At 51.2% G+C, this 26,981-nt stretch overlaps 1 protein-coding gene across 5 annotated transcripts in view; it reads left to right on the forward strand.

The window, feature by feature from the left end:
* The window catches only part of LOC144511421 (RNA-binding protein Nova-1-like), a 178,717-nt gene that overhangs the window by 26,822 nt on the left and 124,914 nt on the right, over positions 1-26,981 (forward strand). For 4 of the 5 annotated variants that reach the window (XM_078241760.1, XM_078241759.1, XM_078241761.1 and 1 more), the window contains exon 2: positions 19,917-20,060. In XM_078241760.1, coding sequence (XP_078097886.1) covers positions 19,917-20,060 — 144 coding nt within the window. The remainder of the gene's footprint in view (positions 1-19,916; positions 20,061-26,981) is intronic. The other variant, XM_078241764.1, reaches the window with a different exon arrangement.

Here is a 26,981-nt window from a genome sequence, read left to right on the forward strand (position 1 = left end):
ACACGGGGAGAACGTGCAGACTCCACACAGACAGTGACCCAAGCTGGGAATCGAACCCGGGTCCCTGGCGCCGTGAGGCAGCAGTGCTAACCATTGTGCCTGTTACTAAGGCAACCCTGATGTTTTGGTCTCTGCACCAAATGTTGCCATCTGTGTACTCTATATACCCACATTTTAAACATTCCAGTGTTGAACCCAAACCCAGCTTCTAAAGGGACCACATTTCACAAACGTAACTTCACAACAACAGCCCCACCTGGGTCGCTGTCTCTTCTTCCCGACACACCTGCCATTTGCATGGCGTCCTGACCACATAACGTAGGAGCAGAGGTAGGCCATTCGGCCCTTTGAGTCTTTCTCATCCCCCTGCCATTCAATGGGACCGTGGCTGATCTGATAGAGTTGGCGGCATCAGATGCAACGGAAGCCAGGGAGGAGATATTGGGTGGCCTTAACTGCAGGTTTGGTCATGGAAGTCGGTTTGAAGGAGGGTTGCGACTGGAGGAGCCGGAGGCTGAGGGATTGAAGGAAATTCCAGAGTTTTAAGCCTAGATGCAAAATATAAGCAGAATCAGGCCATTCAGCCCCTTGGGCCTGCTCTACCATCCAACTAGACCCCAGCTGATCATCTTTCTCTACCTCAATGCCATTTTCCTGACCTATCCCCAATATCCCTTGACGATCGACCATAGGGATGACTGATGGTTGGGGGGGCGGCGGGGGGAGGTAGAGGGGGTTTTAGTTCAGATGGGCAGCATGGTCGGTGCAGGCTTGGAGGGCCTGTTCCTGTGCTATAATTTTCTTTTGCTCCTTAAGTACCGGCCCAATCTGCTCGATTGTTCCCGTAAAGACAAACCCCCTTTACTCCTGGAATCGGCCGAGTGAACCTTCTCTGAACTGCCCCCAGTGCAAATGTAACCCTCTTCAATGAGACTGCAGTACTCTCGGGGTCGGGGGGGGGGGGGGGGGGGAGAAAGCTATACTTCCCTGCCTTACAGGGCATTGGTGAGGCCGCAGCTGGAATACTGTGTGCAGTATTGGTCCCCTTATTTGCGGAAGGATATATTGGCCTTGGAGGGAGTGCAGAGAAGGTTCACCAGGTTGATGCCAGAGATGAGGGGTGTTGATTATGAGGAGAGACTGAACAGATTGGGTTTGTACTCGTTGGAGTTTAGAAGGCTGAGGGGGGATCTTATAGAGACCTATAAGATAATGAAGGGGCTGGATAGGGTAGAGGTGGAGAGATTCTTTCCACTTAGAAAGGAAGCTAGAACTAGAGGGCACAGCCTCAAAATAAAGGGGGGTCAGTTTAGGACAGAGTTGAGGAGGAACTTCTTCTCTCAGAGGGTGGTGAATCTCTGGAATTCTCTGCCCACTGAAGTGGTGGAGGCTACCTCGTTGAATATGTTTAAATCATGGATAGATGGATTCCTGATCGGTAAGGGAATTAGGGGTTATGGGGATCAGGTGGGTAAGTAGAACTGATCCACTTCAGATCAGCCATGATCTTATTGAATGGCGGGGCAGGCACGAGGGGCTAGATGGCCTACTCCTGCTCCTATTTCTTATGTTCTTATGTTCCTAATATCCAGGCTGGCAGCAGCATAACGGTTTTGTCGCTAGACTGAAGGAGGATCCACGGACCCAGCATAACGCTCTGGGGACAAAAGCAGAAAATGTTGGACAATCTCAGCAGGTCTGACAGCGTCTTTGGAGAGAGAATAGAGCCAACGTTTCGAGTTTAGGTGACCTTTCATCAGAGCTAACTGCAAAAAGAATCAGCATTGTTTATACAATTGGGGTTTGCCGGGGGGGGCGGTGAGTATGAGGGTGTCCCGAATGCTCTGGGGACCCGGGTTCGAATCCCCACCACGGCAGATGGTGAAATTTGAATTCGATAAAAATCTTAAAATTATTGTTGATTTTTGTTAAAACCCATCAGGTTCACGAATGACCTTTGATGAAGGAAATCTGACATCCTTATCCTGTTTTTAATTTGATTTATTATTGTCACATGTATTGGTATACAGTGAAAAATATTGTTTCTTGCGTGCTATACAGACAAAGCATACCGTTCATAGAGTACAGAAGGGAGAAGGAAAGGAGAGAGTACAGAATGTAGTTATAGCTAGGGTGGAGAGAAAGATCAACTTAATGCGAGGTAGGTCCATTCAAAAGTCTGATGGCAGCAGCAGGGAAGGAGCTGTTCTTGAGTCGGTTGGTACGTGACCTCAGACTTTTGTATCTTTTTCCCGACGGAAGAAGGTGGAAGAGAGAATGTCCAGGGTGCGTGGGGTCCTTGGTTATGCTGGCTGCTTTGATTGTTATTTTTAAAAACCCATCTGGTTCACTAATGTCGTTTTAGGGAAGGAAATCTGCCGTCCTTACCCGGTCTGGCCTACATGTGACTCCAGACCCACGGTATGAACGGTATGCTTTGTCTGTGTAGCGCGCAAGAAACAATACTTTTCACTATCTTTTTCCCGACGGAAGAAGGTGGAAGAGAGAATGTCCAGGGTGCGTGGGGTCCTCGGTTAAGCTGGCTGCTTTCCCGAGGCAGCGGGAAGTGTAGACAGAGTCAATGGACGGGAGGCTGATTTGTGTGATGGACTGGGCTACGTTCATGACCCTTTGTAGGGTTGTGACTCCAGAGCCACAGCAATGTGATTAGCTCTTGAATCCGGCAATGGCCAACAAGACACTCAATGTTGGCCCAGCGTGCCCACATTCCCTGAACGAATAAAGAAAAACTCCCTTTCCCTCGCAATAAAGGCCAGCATTTCATTTGCCTGTACCTGCACTCTGACCTTTGACCCATCAAAAGTTGAGACACCAGCCTGTCTGTCTCAGACACCAAGCGATGGATTCGCGAGTATCCCCTGTTAAGACTTCAGACTCTGCGAATGTGAGGGAAATGGATGACCGACGATGGATAAAACACGATGTGAAATGTTGGAAAAACAACAGGCAAGCAATGGGCAACATTACAGTGTGAATTTTCCAGTAATGAGAGCAATGAGCAAGACATCTCTCTCCACAGGAGCAGAGAAGAATAATTTTCCCAATTTTGATAGGTTTCGATCGGGAGTCATTGCTTGCGAAATTTTAAACTCTCACTGGGCACAGTGCCAGCCGTGTGTGCCATCTACAAGACGCACTTCAGCAAGGCTCCTTCAACACCTTCCAAACCCACAACCTGTACCGTCTAGAAGGGCAAGGAGCAGCAGATACATGGGGAACACCACCACCTGCAAGTTCCCCTCCGAGCCACTCGCCATCCTGATCTGGAAATATATCGGCCTTCATTCACTGTGGCTGGGTCAAAATCCTGGAATGCCCTCCCCAAGGGCACTGTGGGTGTACCTACCTACACCACAGGGACTGCAGCGGGTTCAAGGCGGCTCACTCACCACGTTCTCCAGGGGCAATTAGGGATGAGGGATAAATGCTGGGTCTAGCCAGAAACATTGACATCAATTGTCACTGCGGGGCGCTCCATTTAGAGAGTTAGAAGACAGCATGTTTCGTTAAAGGGAGTGTTTAAAGCGTCAATTAAGGAAGATGCAGAAGATGTCGGGGGAAAAGAGGAGAGCGTGGGGCAGTGGGATTACTTATGGATTGCACCAGGCATGAGTATGATGGTCCGAATGGCCTCCTGTTCTGTAAACTGCTGGATTCAGTCACTACTTTGCAACAGTTGCCACTTTGGCACAATGGTTAGCACTGCTGCCTCACAGCGCCGGGGACCCGGGTTCGATTCCCAGCTTGGGTCACTGTCTGTGCGGAGTTTGTACGTTCTCCCCGTGTTTGCGTGGGTTTCCTCCGAGTGCTCCGGATTTGATTTGATTTATTATTATCACATGTATTGGGATACAGTGAAAAGTATTGTTTCTTGCACACTATGCAGACAGAGCATACCGTTCATAGAGAAGGAAATGAGAGAATGCAGTGTTACAGTTTCCTCCCACAGTCCGAAACACGTGCTGGTTAGGGTGCATTGGCCGTGCTAAATTCTCCCTCAGTGTAACCCGAACAGGGGTGTGGCGACTAGGGGATTTTCACAGTAACTTCACTGCAGTGTTAACGTAAGCTTTACTTGTGACACTAATAAATACACTTTTTAGAAAGTGGATAACTGTGTTTATTGAAACGGAAAAAGTGAACACGTCTTTCGAAGAATGCGGTGAAAATACAGGGGTCAGAATTTTATCGCCCCACCCACCGCGGGAATGGCCACTTCATTGCGGTGTTAATGTCAGCCTACTCGCGACACTAATAAGTAAACTTACACTTTAAATTTGCTTGGCCCCTCGCTGTAACTCACTGTCAGTGATGATTCTCTCCAAGGGATGGAGGGAGGAAGGGGGTGGGGTAGTAAATGTGTGAATGACTCCCAGCAGTTAACAGGGTGTTAATAATCATTTTATAGCCCTGACTGATGGCTCCGAGCAATCAGGCGAGAGGGGGTGGGGTGGGGGCGGGGGGGGGGGGGCGGAATCTTTCTCTGCACCCTGTTGGGTCAGCTTAGCTGTCTCTACGCCGACCCTCAAGGCTGCTGAGTGACTCCTGGTCATTGCTAAATGTGCTCAGGCTGAGGCAGAACCCAGGGGTTGGGGGGGGATTGACTGTTCCAATGCACTCCCGGCTCTCCTCCCACATCCTACCCTCCACAAACCTAACCCTAATGCCCGGCATGTACCTCTGCCCAATTCCTACTTTTACCAACCATCCAAGGGATGTTATTCGAATGGAGAAACGGAATGGCACAGTGGTTAGCACTGCTGCCTCACAGCGCCAGGGACACAGGTTCGATTTCAGCCTCTGGCCACTGTCTGTGTGGCTTTTCCACACAGTCTGCGTGGGTTTCCTCCGGGTGCTCCGGTTTCCCCACCCTCACTCCAAAGATGTGTAGGTTAGGTGGATTGGCCATGCTAAATTGTCCCTTCGTGTCCAAAGATGTGTAGGTTAGGTGGATTGGCCATGCTAAGTTGCCCCTTAGTGTCCAAAGATGTGTATGTTAGGTGGGTTGGCCATGCTAAGTTGCCCCTTAGTGTCCAAAGATGTGTAGGTTAGGTGGATTGGCCATGCCAAATTGCCCCTTAGTGTCTGGGAGATTAGCAGCGCAAAAACATGGGGATAGGGCCTGAGTGAGATTGTTGTTGGTGCAGACTCGAAGGGCCGAAAGGCCTCCTTCTGAACTGTAGGGATTCTATGAACATTTATTTAAATGTTGACAGATTGGGAAATGTTGACGTATTAAGGGACCTGGGTGTCCCAGTACACCAGTCCCTGAAAGCAAGCAGACAGGTACAGCAAGCAATTGGGAAGGCAAATGGTATGTTGGCCTTTACCGCAAGAGGATTTGAGTACAGGAGCAAGGATGAGTAACTGCAGCTGTACAGGTGTGCCTGTTTTAGTCTCCTGACCGAAGAGAGGGTATTATTGCCAGCGAGGGAGTGCAGCGAAGATTCACCAGTCTGATTCCTGAGGTGACAGGATTGTAGCACTAGGAGAGATTGGGTCGACCGGGCCTGTATTCAATGGAGTTCAGAAGATCGAAAGGAGATCTCATTGAAATGTACTAAATTGTGACAGGGCTGGACGGACTGGATGCAGGGATGTTGTTTCCTCTGGCTGTGGGGGTCACAGTCTCGGGATACGGGGGAGAGCGGGGGGAAGGCTGAGATGAGGAGGAACGTCTTCACTCAGAGGGTGGTGAACCTGTGGAATTCTCTCCCACAGAAAGCTGTGGAGGCCAAGGCACCAAATATATTTAAGAAGGAATTAGATTGTTTAAAAGTTTCAAGGGGGGATGCGGAGAGCGTGGAGTAGAAAGTAAAGTTTACTTGTTAGTCACAAGTCGGCTTACGTTAACACTGCAATGAAGTTACTGTGAAAATCCCCTGGATGCCACACTCTGGCGCCTGTTCGGGTAACACTGAGGGAGAATTTCGCACGGCCAATCCACCTAACCAGCACGTCTTTCGGACTGTGGGAGGAAACCCACGGGGAGAATGTGCAGACTCCACGCAGACAGAGACCCAAGCCAGGGATCGAACCCGGGTCCCTGGCGTCGTGAGGCAGCAGTGCGAGCCACTGTGTATGGCATTGAGATAGAGAATCGGCCATTATCATACTGAATGGCGGAGGTGACCGGCTCAAAGGGCCGAATGGCCTCCTCCTAGTTTCTATGCTTCCCCTCTGGTTCAATTAGGAGGCCAGGAGTAACACCAGGCGTGCTGTAATAGGTTGAGGGTGACTCAATCTGGCTTGAAGACTTTATTGCCAACACTAAATAATTATATATACCTAAAAATGAGGTGCCAACCTGATGAAGCTGCAGCAGCTTATTTATATGAATGTAAAACAGCAAGCAAGAGACAGAGCCAAGTGTTCCCACCACCAACAAATCAAATCTAAGCTCTGCAGTCCTGCCACATCCAGTCGGGAATGGTGGTGGACAACTCCCTGGAGGAGGAGGCTCCACAAATATCCCCATCCTCAATGATGGAGGAGCCCAGCACATCAATGCAAAAGATAAGGCTGAAATATTCGCAGCAATCTTCAGCCAGAGGTGCCGAGTGGGTGATTCATCTCGAAACCCAAACCCAGTTTGGGTTTCGCCAGGGTCACTCGGCTCCTGACCTCATTACAGCCTTGGGTTCAAACATGGACAAAAGAGCTGAATTCCAGAGGTGAGAGTGACAGCCCTTGACATCAAGGCCGCATTCGACCGAGTGTGGCATCAAGGAGCTCTAGTGAAGTTGGAATCAATGGGTATCAGGGGGCAAACTCTCCGCTGGTTGGAGTCATACCTGGCACATAGGAAGATGGTTGTGGTTGTGGAGGGTCAGTCATCTCACTCTAGGACATCTCTGCAGGAGTCCCTCAGGGTAGTGTCCTAGGCCCAACCATCTTCAGCTGCTTCATCAATGACCTTCCCCCCCCCCCATCATAAGGTCCGAAGTGGGGGTGTTCGCTGATGATTGCACAATGTTCAGCACCATTCGTGACTCCTTAGATACTGAAGCAGTCCATGTCCAAATGCACCAAGATCCGGACAATATCCAGGCTTGGGCTGACAAGTGGCAAGTAACATTCGCACCACACAAATGTCAGGCAATGACCATCACCAGTAAGAGACACTCTAACCACCGCCCTTTGACATTCAATGGTGTTGCCATCACCAAATCCCCCACTGTCAACATCCTTGGGGTTACCATTGACCAAAACTCAACTGGACTCACCACATAAACACAGTGGCTACAAGAGCAGGTCAGAGGCTGGGAATCCTGCAGTGAGTAACTCACCTCCTGACTCCCCGAAGCCTGTCCACCATCTACAAGGCACAAGTCAGGAGGGTGATGGAATACTCCCCACTTGCCTGGATAGGTGCAGCTCCAACAACACTCAAGAAGCTTGACACCATCCAGGACAAAGCAGCCCCACTTGATTGGCACCCCATCCACAAACATCCACTCCCTCCACCACCGACGCTCAGTAGCAGCAGTGTGTACCATCTACAAGATGCACTGCAGCAACTCACCAAGGCTCCTTCGACAGCACTGTGGTGAACCATAGATGGTTACCACTATGGATACTTGTACATACGTTACTCTTGTTACTGTTGGGGTTAGGGTTGGGGTGTTCCACCTGTTAGCATTGTTCTGTGGTACACTCCGTTTGGCTCCGCCTTCTTATAGGAGTATAAAGGTCACTGCTACTTCCTAGTGGCCTTTAGTCTGGGATAGTATTGTTAAGCAGTATGCTCTATTCTTGTTGTGAATAAAAGCCTTTATTCCCGGGTACGTCCTAGCCTCCCGAGTGAATTAATCGCGCATCAATTTTATTCACAACAAAATACCGAAAATTTTGTTCGAAGAAAAATGGAGCAGATGCTGAAACCCGATCGGCTAACCTTGGATCCGCGTGCCGCGGGAGCGTCGAATACTTTCGACCATTGGTTGAAGTGTTTCCAGGATTACATCGACGCCTCGACAGCAGTCCAGACCGACGCCGACAGATTGCGGGTCCTCCACGCAAGGGTGAGCGACACTGTGTATGCAACAATCCGTGATTCCCAAGAGTACAAAGATGCCATCGAATTACTCAAGAAGCTGTACAATAAACAGCTGAACGAAATTCATGCTCGTCACCTATTAGCCACTCGACGGCGGCAGCCCGGCGAAACTACGGGACAGTATCTGCGCGAACTTCAACAGCTAGCCAGAGCCTGCAATTGCAAGGAGGTGTCGGCTACTCAATACACCAACGATCTGATCCGAGATGCGTTCGTGGCGGGAATCGGCTCATCCTATATTCGCCTGCGGCTGCTAGAGCAGGGTAACTTGGACCTGGCTAAGACGGTAGAATTGGCCGATGCAATGGAAACGGCCTCCAGAAATCTTGAAACCTACCCCACCGACCACATGGGAACAGCGTGGCAAGGACAGCCACTGCCTCAACTGTACCCGGCGGCTCCTCGGAACTGTGCGATAATGCTCTCAACTTCAGACCTGACGGCTGCGGCAGCTCCTGGAGGCCCACGGTGCTATTTCTGCGGATTGGCGAAGCATCCACGTCAGAGATGTCCGGCCAGGACGGTGTTTTGCTCCGCCTGTGGGAAGAAAGGGCACTATGCAAAAGTGTGCCGAGCAAAGACCCCTTCCAAGCCTAGCAGTGCTGCGTGTGACTCCCCAGGATCCATCTCCTCATCTCCGGCCTCGTCGATGTCTTCAGCCACGTGCGATGCACGGGCGCCGCCATTTCCTATGACGACGGTGCAAGCCACGTGTGACCTGCGGGTGCCGCCGTTTTCAACATCATCGACCACGTGCGATTCGTGGGCGCAGCCATTTTGGTCGACACCGGCCGCAGAAGACTAGCAGGGGTCCTCGTCGTCGACTATCTCAGCTGCCTGCAGTTACACTCGGGATCCAACAGTGGCGTCAATCATCCTGGACCAGGCCAAGCCTCACAGACTCGACAAGTCCATGATGGACACAGAGGTAAACGGGCACCTGACACATTGCCTGTTTGACAGCGGGAGCACGGAGAGTTTCATCCATCCGGATACAGTGAAACGGGTGTGCGCTCCGCGTGCAAACTGTCAGGCAGACAATCTCCAAGGCGTCGAGGTCCCGATCTGTTGTTGTTCTTGGGAGCTGTGTGGTAACCTTAACGGTGCGGGGCACAGTTTATGAGAACTTCAGGCTCCTCGTGTTACCGCACCTTTGCGCTCCGGTACTCCTGGGGCTAGACTTTATGGTCCACCTGAGGAGTGTGACCCTGCAGTACGATGGGCCACTCCCTCCACTTTCAGTGGGAGAACAGCAGCCTCCAAATTGTCCAGCGTGCTCCACATGCAGTCTCTCGACACTCAAAATTACCCCGCCTTCCCTATTTGAAAATCTCATGCCAGGCTGCAAGCCCATCGCAACTAAGAGCAGGCGTTACAGCGCTGAGGATCGGATCTTTATTCGATCTGAGGTTCAGCGGCTCCTCAGGGAAGGGGTCATTCAACCTAGCACTAGCCCATGGAGAGCACAAGTCGTGGTGGTCAAGACTGCAGACAAGCCCCGGATGGTCATAAACTATAGTCAGACCATTAATAGGTACACGCAGCTGGACGCGTACCCTCTCCCGTGCATATCTGACATGGTCAACCAGATTGCGCAGTACCGGGTGTTCTCCACTATCGACTTGAAGTCAGCCTACCACCAGCTCCCCATTCGCCCAGAGGACCAAAAATACACGGCCTTTGAGGCGGATGGCCGTCTCTACCACTTCTTAAGAGTCCCTTTCGGCGTCACTAATGGGGTCTCGGTCTTCCAGCGTGAGATGGACCGAATGGTGGACCAAAATGGGCTACGGGCTACCTTCCCGTACCTGGACAACGTCACTATCTGCGGCCATGACCAGCAGGACCACGATGCCAACCTCCAGAAGTTTTTACGCACTGCGTCTCTCCTGAACCTGACCTATAACAGGGAGAAGTGCGTATTTAACAAGCACCGCCTAGCAATCCTCGGATACGTGGTGGAAAACGGGGTAATTGGCCCCGATCCAGACCGTATGCGTCCCCTCCTTGAACTTCCCCTACCCACTAGCATCAAAGCACTGAGAAGATGCTTAGGCTTCTTCTCGTACTATGCACAGTGGGTTCCCAATTATGCGGACAAAGCCCGTCCGCTCATAAAATCTACCTCTTTTCCCCTGACAGCAGAGGCTCGCCTCGCCTTTGAAGGGATAAAAGCCGACATTGCGAAAGCCACGATGCACGCTGTCGATGAGTCCATCCCCTTTCAGGTGGAGAGTGATGCATCTGATTTCGCCCTGGCCGCCACACTTAACCAGGCAGGCAGGCCCGTCGCCTTTTTCTCTCGCACCCTCCAAGGCCCCGAAATTCGGCACTCCTCTGTGGAAAAAGAGGCTCAGGCCATTGTGGAGGCCGTTCGGCATTGGCGCCATTATTTGGCTGGCAAACGATTTACTCTGCTCACGGACCAGCGGTCCGTGGCGTTCATGTTCTACAACACGTTACGGGGTAAGATCAAAAATGATAAAATCTTGAGGTGGAGAATCGAACTCTCCACCTACAACTATGATATCATGTACCGTCCGGGGAAGCTCAATGAGCCCTCAGATGCCCTGTCGCGTGGAACATGTGCCAGTGTGCAGGAGGACCGGCTACAGGCCCTCCACAATGATCTCTGCCATCCGGAGATCACTCGGCTCTTCCATTTTGTAAAGGCCCGGAATCTGCCCTACTCCATAGAAGATGTCAGGTCGATAACTCGAAGCTGCCAGGTATGTGCAGAGTGCAAGCCGCACTTCTACCGGCCTGACAGGGCACACCTCATTAAGGCCACTCGCCCTTTTGAACGACTGAGTGTCGATTTCAAGGGCCCCCTTCCTTCGACAGATCGGAATGTGTATTTCCTCAACGTGGTTGACGAGTACTCCCGATTCCCCTTTGCCATCCCCTGTTCTGACATGTCCTCTGCTACGGTCATCAAAGCCCTGCGGAGTCTTTTTACCCTGTTCGGCTACCCCAGTTTTATCCACAGTGATAGGGGCTCGTCGTTTATGAGCGACGACTTGAGGCAATACCTGCTCTCTAAAGGAATTGCCTCAAGTAGGACTACGAGTTACAACCCCAGGGGTAACGGACAGGTCGAGAGAGAAAACGCTACAGTCTGGAAGGCTGTTTTACTGGCGTTAAGGTCTAGGGGTCTTCCAGTCTCCCGTTGGCAAGAGGTACTTCCTGATGCGCTCCATTCAATCCGGTCCCTCCTGTGTACGGCAACCAACGCTACCCCACATGAGCGGATGTTTACCTTCCCCAGGAAGTCTTCCTCTGGGACCTCACTGCCGTCTTGGTTGACGTACTCAGGACCTGTCCTCCTGCGGCGGCATGTTAGGGCCCGCAAGTTCGACCCTTTGGTTGAACAGGTCCATCTCCTCCACGCCAACCCTCAATATGCCTATGTGGCATATCCTGACGGGCGAGAGGACACGGTCTCTATCAGAGATCTGGCGCCTGCAGGGGACCTGGAAACCCCCGTCACTCCCGCACCCCTGGTTAGGATTCCTTTGCCCATTCTCTCCCCTCCTGACACGGCGCGGGCAGCATCGGGACCTCCACTTCATCCTCTTACTTCCGCGTACAGCTTGCCTGAGTCCAGGAGATTGTCGCCACCTCGAGGTCCACAGGTGTGTGAGGAACTGGAGGAGTCACTGGACACCACCTCGGAGAGAGGATCGTCACCACGGTCACCAGAACCGGCACTGGAGCCAGTGCTGCGGAGGTCGCAGAGACGGTGCGGCCCTCCGATACGGCTGAACTTGTGAACATATGAACAGTTCGTTTTGTCTCTTTACCCCACCGGCCTTTGTTTTTAAAGGAGGGGTGAATGTGGTGAACCATAGATGGTTACCACTATGGGTACTGAACCATAGCTGGTTACCACTATGGGTACTTGTACATATGTTACTCTTGTTACTGTTGGGGTTAGGGTTGGGGTGTTCCACCTGTTAGCATTGTTCTGTGGTACACTCCGTTTGGCTCCGCCTTCTTATAGGAGTATAAAGGTCACTGCTACTTCCTAGTGGCCTTTAGTCTGGGATAGTATTGTTAAGCAGTATGCTCTATTCTTGTTGTGAATAAAAGCCTTTATTCCCGGGTACGTCCTAGCCTCCCGAGTGAATTAATCGCACATCAAGCACCTTCCAAAGTCGAAACCTCTACCATTTAGAAGGACAGAGCAGCAGACACATGGGGGGCACCTACCTGCAGGTTCCCCTCCGAGCCATTCACTGTCCTGACTTGGAAATCTATTGGTTGTTCTTTCACTGTAATCGCCTCCAGCCCCCCAATCACTGTAACCTCCTCCAGCCCCACATCCCTCCCTATCTCTGTAACCTCCTCCAGCCCCACATCCCTCCCTATCACTGTAACCTCCTCCAGCCCCATGTCGCTCCCTATCACTGTAACCTCCTCCAGCCCCACATCCCTCCCTATCTCTGTAACCTCCTCCAGCCCCACATCCCTCCCTATCTCTGTAACCTCCTCCAGCCCCACATCCCTCCCTATCTCTGTAACCTCCTCCAGCCACACATCTCTCCCTATCTCTGTAACCTCCTCCAGCCCCACATCCCTCCCTATCTCTGTAACCTCCTCCAGCCCCACATCCCTCACTATCTCTGTAACCTCCTCCAGTCCCACATCCCTCCCTATCTCTGTAACCTCCTCCAGCCCCCACGTCTCTCCCTATCTCTGTAACCTCCTCCAGCTCCACGTCCCTCCCTATCGCTGTAATCTCCTCCAGCCCCACATCCCTCCCTATCTCTGTAACCTCCTCCATGATCTCTGTGTTCCTTCAATTCCGGCCTCTCGAGCATCCCTCAATTTTTAATCTCTCTGCCATTGGCGGCCGTGCCTTCAGCTGCCTGGGTTTCCCGAACTCTGGAATTCCCTGCCTAAACCTCTCCGCCTCTCTCCCTCGCTTTCCTCATTTAAGATGCTCCTTAAAACCAACCTCCTCATCTGACCTCACATCTCCTCGCCTGTCTTGGTGGTGTACTTTGTTTTATAAATCCCTTGTGAAGGATCTTGGGGGCCGGGGTGGGGTAGAGGCGGGGGGTTGTGACATTAAAAAGGTGATATATAAATATCAGTTGTTGTGTAGATATCCCTGCAGTGAGACAGGAAGAAGGAACTTTCATTTATATGGCACCTTTCACCACTTGCAGACGATTGAGGTGATGGCCTCGTGGTATTATCGCTAGATTATTAATCCAGAAACTCAGCTAACGTTCTGGGGACCCGGGTTCGAATCCCACCACGGCAGATGGTGGAATTTGAATTCAATAACAAATATCTGGAATTAAAAATCTACTGATGACCGTGAAACCATTGTCGGAAAAAAACCATCAGGTTCAGGTAGTATTGAGGAAGCAGAGGGGCTGCAGAAGGACTTGGACAGGTTAGGAGAGTGGGCAAAGAAGTGGCAGATGGAATACAATGTGGAAAAGTGTGAGGTTGTGCACTTTGGAAGGAGGAATGGCGGCATAGACTATTTTCTAAATGGGAAAATGCTTAGGAAATCAGAAACACAAAGGGACTTGGGAGTCATTGTTCAAGATTCTTAAGGTTAACGTGCAGGTTCAGACGGCAGTTAGGAAGGCAAATGCAATATTAGCATTCATGTCGAGAGGGCTAGAATACAAGAGCAGGGATGTACTTCTGAGGCTGTAGAAGGCTCTGGTCAGACCCCATTTGAAGTATTGTGAGCAGTTTTGGGCCCCGTATCTAAGGAAGGATGTGCTGGCCTTCCAGAGGAGGTTCACAAGAATGATTCCCAGAATGAAGAGCTTGTCATATGAGGAACGGTTGAGGACTCTGGGTCTGTACTCGTTGGAGTTTGAAAGGATGAGGGGGGATCTTATTGAAACTTACAGGATAATGTGAGGCCTGGATAGAGTGGACGTGGAGAGGATGTTTCCACTAGTAGGAAAAACTAGAACCAGAGGGCACAACCTCAGGCTAAAGGGACGATCCTTTAAAACAGAGATGAGGAGGAATTTCTTCAGCCAGAGAATGGTGAATCTGTGGAACTCTTTGCCGCAGAAGGCTGTGGAGGCCAGGTCATTGAGTGTCTTTAAGACAGAGACAGATAGGTTCTTGATTAATAAGGGGGTCAGGGGTTATGGGGAAAAGGCAGGAGAATGGGGATGAGAAACATATCAGCCATGATTGAATGGCGGAGCAGACTCGATGGGCCGAGTGGCCCAATTCTGTTCTTATGGTCTTGTGATCCACCATGATTATATTGAATGGTGGAGCAGGCTCGCACTGGCGGACGACGGGGGGGGGGTGGTGGAGGGGGTGGTGAGGTAATAGTTGGCACACTATTGTTGCCCATTTCTCTCTGTCAACCCCCCCGACCCCGAAATTGAATCAGCGACTATCAGTAGATGATGGGCAGAGAGATTTGAAAGGGGCTCAGCACTCTGCTGAGGGGGCTCCCCGGGGTGGTTGGGGTGGGGCGGGGGGGGGGACTTAATGAAAGTGCGGTCCAAACACGGGGACGATCTTCGATCGGTTGGCTGACGACGCTGAGTTTGCCCCCTGATCCCAACCGGAAGCTGCGGTCCTCCCGCAGGAACTGCGCTTGCGTTCACCCAGAGTGCTTTCAAATCCCTGCACCAGAATCCCTGATGTGGAGATGCCGGCGTTGGACTGGGGTAAACACAGTAAGAAGTTTAACAACACCAGGTTAAAGTCCAACAGGTTTATTTGGTAGCAAAAGCCACACAAGCCTTCGGAGCTGCAAGCCCCTTCTTCAGGTGAGTGGGAACTCCGCTCACAAACAGAGCATACAAAGACACAAACTCAATTTACATGAATAATGGTTGGAATGCGAATACTTACAACTAATCAAGTCTTTAAGAAACAAAACAACATGAGTGGAGAGAGCATCAAGACAGGCTAAAAAGATGTGTATTGTCTCCAGACAAGACAGCCAGTGAAACTCTGTGGGAGTTACAAATAGTGTGACATGAACCCAATATCCCGGTTGAGGCCGTCCTCGTGTGTGCGGAACTTGGCTATCAGTTTCTGCTCAGCGACTCTGCGCCGTCATGTGTCGTGAAGGCCGCCTTGGAGAATGCTTACCCGAATATCAGAGGCCGAATGCCCGTGACCGCTGAAGTGCTCCCCAACAGGAAGAGAACAGTCTTGCCTGGTGATTGTCGAGCGGTGTTCATTCATCCGTTGTCGTAGCGTCTGCATAGTTTCCCCAATGTACCATGCCTCGGGACATCCTTTCTTGCAGCGTATCAGGTAAACAACGTTGGCCGAGTTGCAAGAGTATGTACCGTGTACCTGGTGGATGGTGTTCTCACGTGAGATGATGGCATCCGTGTCGATGATCCGGCACGTCTTGCAGAGGTTGCTGTGGCAGGGTTGTGTGGTGTCATGGTCACTGTTCTCCTGAAGGCTGGGTAGTTTGCTGCGGACAATGGTCTGTTTGAGGTTGTGCGGTTGTTTGAAGGCCAGAAGTGGGGGTGTGGGGATGGCCTTGGCGAGATGTTCGTCTTCATCAATGACATGTTGAAGGCTCCGGAGGAGATGCCGTAGCTTCTCCGCTCCGGGGAAGTACTGGACAACGAAGGGTACTCTGTCCACTGTGTCCCGTGTTTGTCCTCTGAGGAGGTCGGTGCGGTTTTTCGCTGTGGCGCGTTGGAACTGTTGATCAATGTGTCGAGCGCCATATCCTGTTCTTATGAGGGCATCTTTCAGCGTCTGGAGGTGTCTGTTGCGATCCTCCTCATCCGAGCAGATCCTGTGTAGATGGAGGGCTTGTCCGTAGGGGATGGCTTCTTTAACGTGTTTAGGGTGGAAGCTGGAGAAGTGGAGCATCGTGAGGTTATCCGTGGGCTTGCGGTACAGTGAGGTGCTGAGGTGACCGTCCTTAATGGAGATGCGTGTGTCCAAGAATGCAACCGATTCCGGAGAGTAGTCTATGGTGAGTCTGATGGTGGGATGGAACTTGTTGATGTCATCATAGAGTTGTTTCAGTGATTGTTCACCATGAGTCCAAAGGAAGAAAATGTCATCGATGTATCTAGTGTATAGCATCGGTTGAAGGTCCCGTGCTGTGAAGAAGTCTTGTTCGAACCTGTGCATGAAGATGTTGGCATATTGAGGTGCGAATTTGGTCCCCATGGCTGTTCCGTGTGTCTGGATGAAGAACTGGTTGTTGAAGGTGAAGATATTGTGGTCCAGGATGAAGCGGATGAGATGCAAAATTGCATCTGGAAACTGGCAGTTGTTGGCGCTGAGCACTGAGGCCGTTGCAGCAATGCCATCGTCATGGATCCCTCCCAGGGCTTTAATTACAACCTTTGCAGACAGCAGAAGGTTTAACCGCCGAACATTGCCTCGAATAATCCCTCGCCGTCCAAAAATGTAACCCAAAGAATCAGGACAATTTTCCAGCTCTCTCTCTCCCCTTCTTCCACCCCGACCCACGCCCCAGAATGTGATTCCAGGGAGGGGCGGGAGAGAGAGGGATTGGACTGGGGGTGGGGAGAGGTGAATCTCGAACCCCTCACCCTGCTGAGTGACAAGTGTGGAGGGAGGGACAATGTGAGTAATAATTACCCATCCCACTCTGCATTGCCCCCCTCCCTTACTCTCTGACGCCCTGCCCCTGAAGCGATGCCCCGATGCCCCAATGCCCTGCCAATATTCCCCCCCCCCCTCATTAGAATGTAGGAACTAGGACCAGGAGTAGGCCATTCAGCCCCTCTCGCCTGCTGCATCATTCGATAACAATCATGGCTGACCTCATCTTGACCTCAACTCCACCTTCCTGTCCGTTCCCAATTGCCCCCTCAATCCAACCCCCCCTCCCCTTACTAATTAAAAATCTGTCCACCGCTTCCTTAAATTTGAGTTTAGTTTATTTATTAGTCGGCTTACATTAACACTGCAATGAAGTTACTGTGAAAATCCCCTAGTTGCCACACTAGTGTGCCTGTTCGGGTACACTGAGGGAGAATTTAGTATGGCCAATGCCCCCCACCCGGCATGTCTGGGAGGAAACCCACGCAGACATGGGGAGAATGTGCAAACTCCGCACAGACAGTGACCCGAGCCGGGAATCGAACCGGGGTCCCTGGCGCTGAGAGACAGCAGTGCTGACCACTGTGCCACCGTGCCGCCCAATGTCCTGGCATCCACTGCACTCTGGGGTACTGAGTTCCACGGATTCACCACCCTTTGTGAGAAATAATTCCTCCTGATCTCTGTTTTAAATCTGCGACCCTTTATCCGAAAACTATGACCTCTTGTTCCCGATTGCCCCACAAGAGGAAATATCCCCACCACGTCCACTTTGTCAAGACCTTGCATCGTCTTATATACCTCAACTAGATCTCCCCTCATTCTAAGCTCTCTCCAATCCCTCTCTCTCTCTCTGGCGAGAAAGGCCAACTTTCAAATTCCTCAGTGGCCTCTCTCCCTATCTCTGTAACCTCCTCCAGCCCCACATCCCTCCCTATCTCTGTAACCTCCTCCAGCCCCACATCCCTCCCTATCTCTGTAACCCCCTCCAGCCCCACATCCCTCCCTATCTCTGTAACCTCCTCCAGCCCCACATCCCTCCCTATCTCTGTAACCTCCTCCAGCCCCAAATCCCTCTCTATCTCTGTAACCTCCTCCAGCCCCACATCCCTCCCTATTCCTGTAACCTCCTCCAGCCCCACATCCCTCCCTATCTCTGTAACCTCTTCCATGATCTCTGCCTTCTTCCAATTCCGACCTCTCGAGCATCCCCCGATTTTAATCGCTCTGCCATTGGCGGCCGTGCCTTCCGTTGCCTGGGTCCTCGAGCTCTGGAATTCCCTCCCTAAACCTCTTCACTTCACTTTTCCCCTTGAAGGTGCTCCTTAAATCCCGCCTCTTTGAACCAAGCCTTTGGTAACATCTCGATATGTGGCTCGGGGTCTCATTTTGTATTCTAACGTCCTCTTGAGGCAACTTTGGGATGTTCCATTGCGTTAATGGCGCTATATCAATGCAAGCTGTTGTTGGATCTTTGCTACTTGGGGAGGGGGGGGGGGATCTAGAAGATGGAGCTAGGCCATTCAGGGTCTTTTTCAGGATGTACTTTCTCACAGAGAGGGTAGTGGAATTCCGGAACTTTCTTTACAGCTTCCACCAGCTGCTGTGGTGGGACTTTGAACCCGTGTCCCCCAGCGCAAGGATCCTTGTGGACCTCTTGGGATAACAGCGGTGCATGTAAACAGCACCAAGTAGCTGGGCCGAATGGCCTGTTTCTGTGCCTTCTATCCAATGTATTCAGACATGGAATTGGAGAAAGGTGGGATTTGGACGCAAGGGAAGGTGGAAACGCGGTGGTACTTCGTATGAGTTGGGCGGGGGAGGCAGGATGAACCTCATTTTTAAAAGGAAAGATGTTGGGAAGGGGGGGGTGGAAATAGTTCCAGAGGTGAGGATCCCACATACAAATCAGCGAGCCTGGAGAGGCAAATTGCAGGGGCAATTGAAAAGTCCTTTGAAAGAGTCAGCAGTGGCAGAGAGGGCCAAATGGACTCCTACATGTCCGTGCTTCCTGCTGTGGGGGTTCCCTAACCTGCACAATGAACAGCTGTACACACGGATTGAGGCTGGAATGGCTCCCGCCTCTAACGCGAACTTGTTGCCTTGGCTCACACCTGAGGACTATCCTCTCGAGTGAGAAGCCAGAGGCCTTTATTGATTTAGTTTATTCTTGTCACATGTATTAGTATACAGTGAAAAGTATTGTTCTTGCGCGCTATACAGACAAAGCATACCGTTCATAGAGAAGGAAAGGAGAGAGTGCAGAATGCAGTGTTACAGCCATAGCGAGGGTGTAGAGAACTTAATACAAGGTAAGTCCATTCAAAAGTCTGACAGCAGCAGGGAAGAAGCTGTTCTTGAGTCGGTTGGTACGTGATCTCAGACTTCTGTATCTTTTTCCCGACACAAGAAGGTGGAAGAGAGAATGTCCGGGGTGCGTGGGGTCCTTAATAATGCTGGCTGCTTTGCCGAGGCAGCGGGAAGTGTAGACGGAGTCAATGGATGGGAGGCTGGTTTGCGTGATGGATTGGGCTACTCTCTCAACCTTTTGTCGTTCCTTGCGGTCTTGGGCAGAGCAGGAGCCATACCAAGCTGTGATACAACCAGAGAGAATGCTTTCTGTGGTGCATCTGTAAAAGTTGGTGAGAGTCGTAGCTGACATGCCAAATTTCCTTAGTCTTCTGAGAAAGTAGAGGCGTTGGTGGGCTTTCTTAACTATTGTGTCAGCATGGGGAGACCAGGACAGGTTGTTGGTGATCTGGACACCTAAAAACTTGAAGCTCTCGACCCTTTCTACTTCATCCCCGTTGATGTAGACAGGGGCATGCTCTTCTTTACGCTTCCTGAAATCGATGACAATCTCCTTCATTTTGTTGACATTGAGGGAGAGATTATTGTTGCTGCACCAGTTCACCAGATTCCCTATTTCATTCCTGTCTCGTCATTGTTTGAGATCCGACCCACTATGGTGGCGTCGTCAGCAAACTTGAAAATCGAATTGGAGGGCCTGTTGGTATCCATGGTGACATGGCCTACCAGTAGGCCTCAAGCCTACCACTGGGCCTCAGGCCAATCCAACCTTGTAAAGATCCTATTGAAATGAGGAAACCAATACCGTGTACTTATGCAGCACTTTTCACCTCCATAGAACTGTCCAATTGTTGTTAAAGTACTTTTTGAGGTGTATTGTAATTAGAAAACGTGGAAGCAAACCGCATGCGCACGAGCAGCACTTCGAACGTGCTGGTCACCACAATAAAATGTTTTCTCTGTTCCTTTGCAGAAGAAGGCGAATTTTTCCTGAAGGTTTTGATCCCTAGTTATGCAGCCGGATCGATAATCGGGAAAGGGGGCCAAACGATTGTCCAGCTTCAGAAGGAGACGGGCGCCACCATCAAGCTCTCCAAATCCAAAGACTTCTACCCAGGTAAATGTCCGGCTGTCGGCTGGCCAGGCCGTGCGGGAAGGCCTCTGCGCGCTCTGGGTTGTATCTCTGTCGCTGTGGTTCGGTTGTGTTGATGAAGGGGGGAGGGTTGGGGTTAAGGTGAAGAGGTTTATGTGTAATTATCTCCTTCCACCAGAAAGCCGCCTCTTTGAAGCTCGGTCAGGCTGTGATGGGAAAGTTAGCGTGCTTCAGGATGCAATGTTCAAGTGAGCAAACCACTCACAGAATAACTCTCCTCCTCCCTGGATCCCTCAGCACCCCCCCATCCTCTCCCCATCTCCCCTCAGCACCCCCCATTCTCTCCCCATCTCCCCTCAGCACCCCCCATTCTCTCCCCATCTCCCCTCAGCACCCCCCATCCTCTCCCCATCTCCCCCCATCCTCTCCCCATCTCCCCCCATCCGCTCCCCATCTCCCCTCAGCCCCCCCATCTTCTCCCCATCTCTCCTCAGCACCCCCTATCCTCTCCCCATCTCTCCTCAGCACCCCCCATCCTCTCCCCATCTCCCCTCACCCCCTTCCCCCGACTTTTCCCTATCTTCCTCAGCCCCCATTTCCCCTCACCTTCTCCCATAACACCACATATTTACCCTGCCAATCCCCCTGACACGAAGGGGCAATTTAGCATGGCCAATCCACCGAACCCGCACATCTTTGGACACTAAAGGTCAGGAGGTGGTGGCCTGATGGTATTATTGCCAAACTAATAATCCAGAAATTCAGCTAATGTTCTGGGTACCTGGGTTTGAATCCCACCATGGCAGCTGGTGGAATTTGAATTCAAGAAAAAAATCTGGAATTAAGAATCTACTGATGACCATGAAACCATTGTCGATTGTTGGAAAAACCCATCTGGTTCACTAATGTCCTTTAGGGAAGGAAATCTGCCGTCCTTACCCGGTCTGGCCTACATATGACTCCAGAGCCACAGCAATGTGGTTGACTCTCAACTGCCCTCCAAGGGCAACTAGGGATGGGCAATAAATGCTGGCCAGCCAGTGATGCCCATGTCCCATGAATGAATAAAAAAAATTAGCAGAGCTAATTCCCCCTAATCTGCACATCTTTGGACTTTGGGAGGAAACCCACGCAGACACGGGGAGAAACTCCACACAGACAGTGACCCGAGGCTGGAATTGAACCCTGGCGCTGAGAGGCAGCAGTGTTAACCACTGAGCCACTGTGCCGCCCTTGTCCTGTGTTCCTTTGTCTATCCCATCGCCCAGTCTCATTGTGGGTGCAAATATCATCCCATGTCTCTGGTTTGAGACTTTTCCATAGAACCATAGAAACCCTACAGTGCAGAAAGAGGCCATTCGGCCCATCAAGTCTGCAGCGACCACAATCCCACCCAGGCCCTACCCCAAATCCCTACATATTTGCCCACTAATCCCTCTAACCTACGCATCCCGGGACGCTAAGGGGCAGTTTTAGCATGGCCAATCAACCTAACCCGCACATCTTTGGACTGTGGGAGGAAACCGGAGCACCCGGAGGAAACCCACACAGACACGATGAGAAGGTGCAGACTCCGCACAGACAGTGACCCAAGCCGGGAATCGAACCCGGGTCCCTGGAGCTGTGAAGCAGCAGTGCTAACCACTGTGCTACCGTGCCGCTTTCCTTATTGGATTTGCCTCTTCACTGGCAGACATGATCCAGAATCCAGGAAAGAGGCCAGCGGTAGAATTCTGGTGATGGGAAAGGCTCACGCTTGCTCGGGATGGCGGTTTGAGTTGTCTGAGGCATGAACGATCTGCAGGAAATGGGTCAACAGATAATGCCTTTGGGGACGAGCATTCCCGGGGTGTGAATACACGGAGAGTTTGCAATCACCTTGCGGAGGTTTTGTGTTGGGACGCGGAGAAACACTTGGCTGATTTGGGTCCGCTGGAGATTGGGTATTTCTTCCAGGTCACAGGATATCGATGGTCAGATTCGGGCAATGGCACTTTGATGACGGATGTTCCTCTTGGGCTGGGGTTGAGACACTAAAAAGGGACGTTTACTCTGTATCTAACCCCGTGCTCTACCTGTCCTGGGAGTGTTTGATGGGGGACAGTGTGGAGGGAGCTTTACTCTGTATCTAACCCCATGCTGTACCTGTCCTGGGAGTGTTTGATGGGGGACAGTGTAGAGGGAGCTTTACTCTGTATCTAACCCCGTGCTGTACCTGTCCTGGGAGTGTTTCACGGGGGACAGTGTAGAGGGAGCTTTACTCTGTATCTAACCCCGTGCTGTACCTGTCCTGGGAGTGTTTGATGGGGACAGTGTAGAGGGAGCTTTACTCTGTATCTAACCCTGTGCTGTACCTGTCCTGGGAGTGTTTGATGGGGACAGTGTGGAGGGAGCTTTACTCTGTATCTAACCCTGTGCTGTACCTGTCCTGGGAGTGTTTGATGGGGGACAGTGTAGAGGGAGCTTTACTCTGTATCTAACCCCGTGCTGTACCTGTCCTGGGAGTGTTTGATGGGGGTCAGTGTACAGGGTGCTTTACTCTGTATCTAACCCCGTGCTGTACCTGTCCTGGGAGTGTTTGATGGGTACAGTGTAGAGGGAGTTTTACTCTGTATCTAACCCCGTGCTGTACCTGTCCTGGGAGTGGTTCATGGGGGATAGTGTGGAGGGAGCTTGACTCTGTATCTAACCCTGTGCTGTACCTGTCCTGGGAGTGTTTGATGGGGACAGTGCAGAGGGAGCTTTACTCTGTATCTAACCCCGTGCTGTACCTGTCCTGGGAGTGTTTGATGGGGACAGTGTAGAGGGAGCTTTACTCTGTATCCAACCCCGTGTTGTACCTGTCCTGGGAGTGTTTGATGGGGACAGTGTAGAGGGAGCTTTACTCTGTATCTAACCCCGTGCTGTACCTGTCCTGGGAGTGTTTGATGGGTACAGTGGAGAGGGAGTTTTACTCTGTATCTAACCCCGTGCTGTACCTGTCCAGGGAGTGGTTCATGGGGGATAGTGTGGAGGGAGCTTGACTCTGTATCTAACCCTGTGCTGTACCTGTCCTGGGAGTGTTTGATGGGGACAGTGTAGAGGGAGCTTTACTCTGTATCTAACCCCGTGCTGTACCTGTCCTGGGAGTGTTTGATGGGGACAGTGTAGAGGGAGCTTTACTCTGTATCTAACCCCGTGCTGTACCTGTCCTGGGAGTGTTTGATGGGGACAGTGTAGAGGGAGCTTTACTCTGTATCTAACCCCATGCTGTACCTGTCCTGGGAGTGTTTGATGGGGACAGTGTAGAGGGAGCTTTACTCTGTATCTAACCCCATGCTGTACCTGTCCTGGGAGTGTTTGATGGGGACAGTGTAGAGGTAGCTTTATTCTGTATCTAACCCCATGCTGTACCTGTCCTGGGAGTGTTTGATGGGGACAGTGTAGAGGGAGCTTTACTCTGTATCTAACCCCGTGCTGTAGCTGTCCTGGGAGTGTTTGATGGGGACACTGTACCAGTGTGGTTGTCTCGTAACTTTGTTTCTGACATAAACATTTTGGGATGTGGGTGTTGTTGGCTGGGCCCAGCATCTATTGCCCACCCCTAATTGCCCCGGAGAAGGTTGTGGGTGAACCGCTTCCTTGAACCCACTGCGGTCCCGTGTGGTGTCGGTACATCCACAGCGTAGGGAGGGAGTTCCAGGATTTTGGCCCAGCCACAGTGAAGGAACGCCCGATATATTTCCAAGTCAGGATGGTGAGAGGCTCGGAGGGGGAACTTGCAAGGGTGGTGTTCCCAGGTATCTGCTGCCCATTGTCCTTCTAGATGGTCACGGGTTTGGAAAGTTCTGTCTGTGGAGCCTTGGTGAGTTGCTGCAGTGCATCTGGAGTGTCTGCTGCTATTTCTGCCTCCGCGCTCTTTATTGAGGTAACTCTTAAGAACAGAAACCTGATTAACAAACATAGACTGCATTTACATCGTGCCTTTCACAACCAGACATCTCAATCAAGTTGCAGCCAATGGGGTATTTCTGAAGTGTTGTACTTCAGAAACATGGCAACCAATTTGTGCACAGCAAGCTCCCACAGACCGCCAGGCAATTATGACCCAGATCATCCGCTTTTATGACAGTTGAGGGATAAATGGGCGGCACAGTGGTTATCACTGCTGCCTCACAGTGCCAGGGACACTGGTTCGATTCCCGGCTTGGATCACTGTCTATGTGGAGTTTGCACGTTCTCCCTGTGTCTGCGTGGGTTTCCTCCGGGTGCTCCGGTTTCCTCCCACAGTCTGAAAGATGTGCTGGTTAGGTGGATTGGCCGTGCTAAATTCTCCCTCAGTGTTACCCGAACAGAGTCTGGCGACTAGGGGATTTTCACAGTAACTTCATTGCAGTGTTAATGTAAGCCTACTCGTGACACTAATAAATAAGCTTTAAAGAATATCTATGTGGACAGACATGCAATTTGGAACACTGGTTGCCAATATCAGAGAGATTATGGTAATTAATATTATTCATGATTTGGGATCTGCATAGCAAACTCTGTTCAGACGTTAAGCACACATTGGAAAGCTGCAGTAGGTTTATTAAATTTCAGCCCATTTGGTTCCTGCTAGTGTTCCTCCTTCACCCAACACCACTCTCAATTTAACCCTTTTGAGTACCATCTTACCATTACTTCTTCCTCCCGTGTCTGCGTGGGTTTCCTCCGGGTGCTCTGGTTTCCTCCCACAGTCCGAAAGACGCACTGGTTAGGGTGCATTGGCCATGCTAAATTCTCCCTCAGTGTACCCGAACAGGCGCCGGAGTGTAGCGACTAGGGGAATTTTCACAGTAACTTCATTGCGGTGTTAATGTATTTGAATTGATTTATTATTGTTACATGTATTAGATACAGTGAAAAGTATTGTTTCTTGCATACTGTTCATAGAGAAGGAAAGGAGAAAGTGCAGAATGTAGTGTTCCAGTCATAGCTAGGGTGTAGAGAAAGATCAACTTAATGCGAGGTAGGTCCATTCAAAAGTCTGACGGCAACAGGGAAGAAGCTGTTCTTGAGTCGGTTGGTACGTGACCTCAGACTTTTGTATCATTTTCCTGACGCAAGAAGGTGGAAGAGAGAATGTCCGGGGTGCGTGGGGTCCTTAATTATGCTGGCTGCTTTGCCGAGGCAGTGGGAAGTGTAGACAGAGTCAATGGACGGGAGGCTGGTTTGCGAGATGGTAAGCGTGAATTTAAGCCTACTTGCGACACGAACAAATAAACTTTAAACTTTTCCCCCATGAATGCAAGTTTGCTTATCCACTCTCATCACTTCCCTGTGGGAGCGGGTTCCACGTTCTGACGAAGGGTCATCCAGACTCGAAACATTGGCTCTATTCTCTCTCCATAGATGCTGTCAGACCTGCTGAGATTTTCCAGCATTTTCTCTTTTGGTTTCAGATTCCAGCAGCCGCAGTAATTTTCCTTTTATCCACCGTATTAAAAACAAATTATTGCAGATGCTGGAAGCTGAAACCAAAAGGGAAAATGCTGGAAAATCTCAGCAGGTCTGGCAGCATCGGTAAGGATAGAAAAGAGCTGACGTTTCGAGACCAGATGACCCTTTGTCGAAGCCCTCATTCATCGCCATGGAGACTTAAAGTTTATTTATTAGTCACGAGTAAGGCTTACATTAACACTGCAATGGAGTCACTGTGAAATTCCCCTAGTCGCCACACTCCGGCGCCTGTTCGGGTCAATGCACCCTAACCAGCACGGTCTTTCAGACTGTGGGAGGAAACCGGAGCACCCGGAGGAAACCCACGCAGACACGGGGGAAGAACGTGCAGACTCCACACAGACAGTGACCCAAGCTGGGAATTGAACCCGGGTCCCTGGAGCTGTGAGGCAGCAGTGCTAACCACTGTGCCGACCTGTACACCCCCTCGCCCGCCTGGCCCCCTCCCCCAGGGTACCTGAGGGCCGATTGCCAGCTGTCTCGGCCTAGCGGAAGTGGGACCAGGGATCCACGAGGGACATCTGCAAGTGGCCTTGTGAGGACACTGGGGAGAGGGGCGAGGTGAGGAAAGGAAGGGGGGGGGTATGCACTTAGACGGCTCTGGGATAGATAGTCCAATGGGGGATTAGGCATGCTTGGGTTGCATCCAGCGCACATCCGCCATCGACAAACTTGACGGGACGGTTTGAGAGTAGCCAGAACCATCCGGAAGCCCCCCTCACGCAGGCAGGTGGCAATCACCGGCCCTCCTTCAGTTTAATTCCTTTAAGGAACCCCCTTTTTTTTTTGCTCAATTCTCTTCCCAAAATAAAGAAAGGGTGAGTGGCAGCCCCATTGAGGCCGCGGAAAGTGCCAGAAGGCTCGGAATGGCTGCGCATCTTAATGAGGTCGTGTGTTCATGTGCAAATGAGCAGATGTACTTGCTCCTGTTGAGTGTCTGGACTCTGACCTCTGACCTTTCCCGGCTGACAGTCTAGTCGGGGATGGTGGCGGGGGGAGGGGTGGGGGGTGGTGGTGGTGTGAGGGACAAGACCAGGCTTTTAAAGACGAGGAGTGGGGCGGCACGGTGGCACAGTGGTTAGCACTGCTGCCTCACAGCACCAGGGATGGGGTTCGATTCCCGGCTTGGGTCACTGTCTGTGCGGAGTTTGCATGTTCTCCCCGTGTCTGCGTGGGTTTCCTCCGTGTGCTCCGGTTTCCTCCCACAGCCTGAAAGACTCGCTGGTTAGGGTGCATTGGCCGTGCTAAATTCTCCCTCAGTGTACCCAAACAGGAGTGTGGCGACTGGGGGATTTTCACAATAACTTCATTGCAGTGTTAATGTAAGCCGACTTGCAACACTAATAAATAAAAGTCTAAACTTCAAAAATTGAAACCAATGGCACACAAAATGGAAGGTGTCTTCACGGAGGTGAGCGGGGAAACATTCTCAAGATGCCAGCTCTGACAATGGGTAACCTCGAAACG

Source organism: Mustelus asterias, chromosome 24, assembly GCF_964213995.1.
Source record: "Mustelus asterias chromosome 24, sMusAst1.hap1.1, whole genome shotgun sequence".
NCBI lineage: Eukaryota > Metazoa > Chordata > Chondrichthyes > Carcharhiniformes > Triakidae > Mustelus > Mustelus asterias.